The 2,604-nt window shown below is 52.2% G+C and overlaps 1 protein-coding gene across 3 annotated transcripts in view; it reads left to right on the top strand.

Annotated features, from left to right (window-relative positions):
• myo5b (myosin VB) overlaps positions 1 to 2,604 on the top strand; it is a 25,616-nt gene that overhangs the window by 20,215 nt on the left and 2,797 nt on the right. For 2 of the 3 annotated variants that reach the window (XM_017307755.1, XM_017307756.1), the window contains exons 25-29: positions 387 to 506; positions 587 to 721; positions 802 to 867; positions 1,811 to 2,044; positions 2,336 to 2,400. In XM_017307755.1, coding sequence (XP_017163244.1) covers positions 387 to 506; positions 587 to 721; positions 802 to 867; positions 1,811 to 2,044; positions 2,336 to 2,400 — 620 coding nt within the window. The remainder of the gene's footprint in view (positions 1 to 386; positions 507 to 586; positions 722 to 801; positions 868 to 1,810; positions 2,045 to 2,335; positions 2,401 to 2,604) is intronic. The other variant, XM_017307757.1, reaches the window with a different exon arrangement.

The raw sequence follows: 2,604 nt of genomic DNA on the forward strand, positions 1-2,604 counted from the left end.
GGACCAGTTCTAATGAGTCGACCCGGTTCTGATGACCCGACCAGGACCGGTTCTAATGATCTGATCTGGACTGGTTCTGATTATCCTGACCCGGACCAGTTCTGTTGAGTCGACCCGGACCAGACCAGACTGGTTCTGGTGCCCCTGACTGGATCAGAACAGGAGTTTGGTTCTGCCACAGGCGGCGGGCCGGACCGGGTTTTTAGATCCATCCAGAACTTTGAATCAGAAAACGACCAGAAACGAAACAGCAGTTCTGGTTCTTCTACAGACAGATCAGTCAGATGTTCTGGGTCTCTGATCGGATCCTTTAGTCTGGATCAGGACTACTGGACCACGTCTAACAGAACCAGAACCAAAGTTCATCAGTCCATCTCCCCCTCCAGTTCCAACCCGGCCACCACAGGAACCCGTCCAACCAGAGCAGCCTGGAGCCGGACTCTAACCCCCCGTCCGTGTCCGTGTCCGAGGTCGGAGACACCGAGGGCGTCATCGAGCTGGTGGATGTGAGTCGGGGGCGGAGCCTCGTGAGTACAGGTGTGTTCTGTTCAGATTAGGTCCATTCTGTGTGCTGCTGGGTTTTCAGGAGATGGGAGTGGAGAACGCTGCCATGGACATCAGCCTGTTCCTGAAGCTGCAGAAACGAGTGAGGGAGCTGGAGACGGAGAGGAAGAGGCTGCAGGTCAACCTGGACAAGATGGAGGAGCTGGCCAAGCCCAAGGTGAGCGGGACGGTTCTGCTAGTGCAGCCTCCGGACCCGGAGTCCAAACAACCAGAGTAACTCCTGATCTTCCTCTGAAGGGTCCGGAGCCCAAGACCCCAACGCCTGATGTGGCAACAGGAGATCTGGCCTACAACAACCTGAAGGTACCAGAGCAACCGGAGCCGATCGGGTCCTCAGAGATCCACGTGGTTCTAGATGATTCTGCTGCACCAACACCAGTAAAACCAGTCACTGCACAGAACCAGTTCAGAACCGGTCTAGTGGTTAGTGTTGTCACGGTGATGGGAGTAATAGCTCATCCACCAATGAGAACAGGCGAGACTGAGACGTCAGGGACAGATGGCAGAGAGACACGCCGGCTGTAGATTTACGCAAACTCGGCAGAACTGACCATGATTGAAATGTGTTAAGAATGACAGAGAACCGCTCCAGGTCCGGTCCAGGTCCGTTTCAGTTCCGATCCACAACCGGTCCAGATCCGGTCCAGGTGTGACCAACAGTTGCTGTGTCTGATCAGCGGATGATGACCACCCGTCTCAGCTTGGTTGTTGTCTGCGTGTGAAGATGTGACACAGCCAGTGTTCACCTTTGACCTCTGCAGAATGGCCCCATTCTGACTGATGCTCCATCAGACAACCAGCTCATGGTTGAACTCTGGGAATGAATTATTACCGAACCATTTCCTTCTTCACCATGTAAAATATCAACAGCATCAGGGGAAAAACTGTTGGTCGACCTGAAAATTCCCAGAATGCTTCATTTTACCTACAACATGACCAGCCCCTCCCCCACACGTTGCCCAGCCCGTACTAATCAGTCTGGATGAGACGGACTTCCCTTTCCTGGATTTACCTCATCAGTTCAGTAATGTGCTGCAGTGGAGCCACCTGGTGGTGGGGGTGAGACTTACAGGATTAATTACAGGAAACATTTTCTAGAGTTGTTCATGGTTTAAACTTTCTTTAGCAAAGTAGCTAAAAATGTAAAATAATTATCATGTTGAATGATCATTAAACTACAATAATGTCCGATTGTAACCAGTGAACCCAGTTAGTCTGGATGGTAACAGCAGCTGTTCCTCATCAGAGACAGGAGCTCGAAACTGAGAACAAGAAACTGAAGAACGACCTGAACGAGCTGAGGAAGACCATCGTCGAGCGGGCGTCGCAGGACAGCTCGTCCAATGAGCTGCGGGACGGATACAACCTGCTGTTCGGTCAGCTGAAGTCGGCCAACGAGGAGCTGGAAGCCCGGAAGGAGGAGGTGCTGATCCTGCGGACTCAGATCATCAGCAATGCCGAGAAGAACAGCAAAGCCAACGTGAGTCTCCATCGTTCAGTCAGTGTGGAGAGGAAACCGGTGATCCAACATGGCTGGATGGAAGCTTCCAGCTGCTGCTGCATCCTGTTCACCATTCATAAGAATCTCACTCATGTTTCTAATCAGAGATGCATGAATACAGAATCAGTTTATAAAATGATAAACTGAATCCATGTTTTCATCATGTGAATGTTTTTACCGTTTCACTTGGTCATATTTCTGTCTAGGCTTCCTCCCTTCATTATGACCAGTTAAAATGTCCTCCATGTCCTCTTGTCTCTGTCTGATCAGGAAAGTGAGGTGGACGGACGACTGGACAACAGCAAGGAGCCGCTGGACAAAGATGAGGCCCTCAAGTAAGTCCTAAGAGAGACTGGAGTCAGATTACAGCAGGACTGTTTCCTCTGGACGGGTCAGGGTCCCTCTGGACGGGTCAGGGTCCCTCTGGACGGGTCAGGGTCCCTCTGGACGGGTCAGGGTCCCTCTGGACGGGTCAGGGTTCCTCTAGACGGGTCAGGGTCCCTCTGGACGGGTCGGGGTCCCTCTGGACGGGTCAGGGT

This window comes from Poecilia reticulata, linkage group LG12 (genome assembly GCF_000633615.1).
Source record: "Poecilia reticulata strain Guanapo linkage group LG12, Guppy_female_1.0+MT, whole genome shotgun sequence".
Lineage (NCBI taxonomy): Eukaryota > Metazoa > Chordata > Actinopteri > Cyprinodontiformes > Poeciliidae > Poecilia > Poecilia reticulata.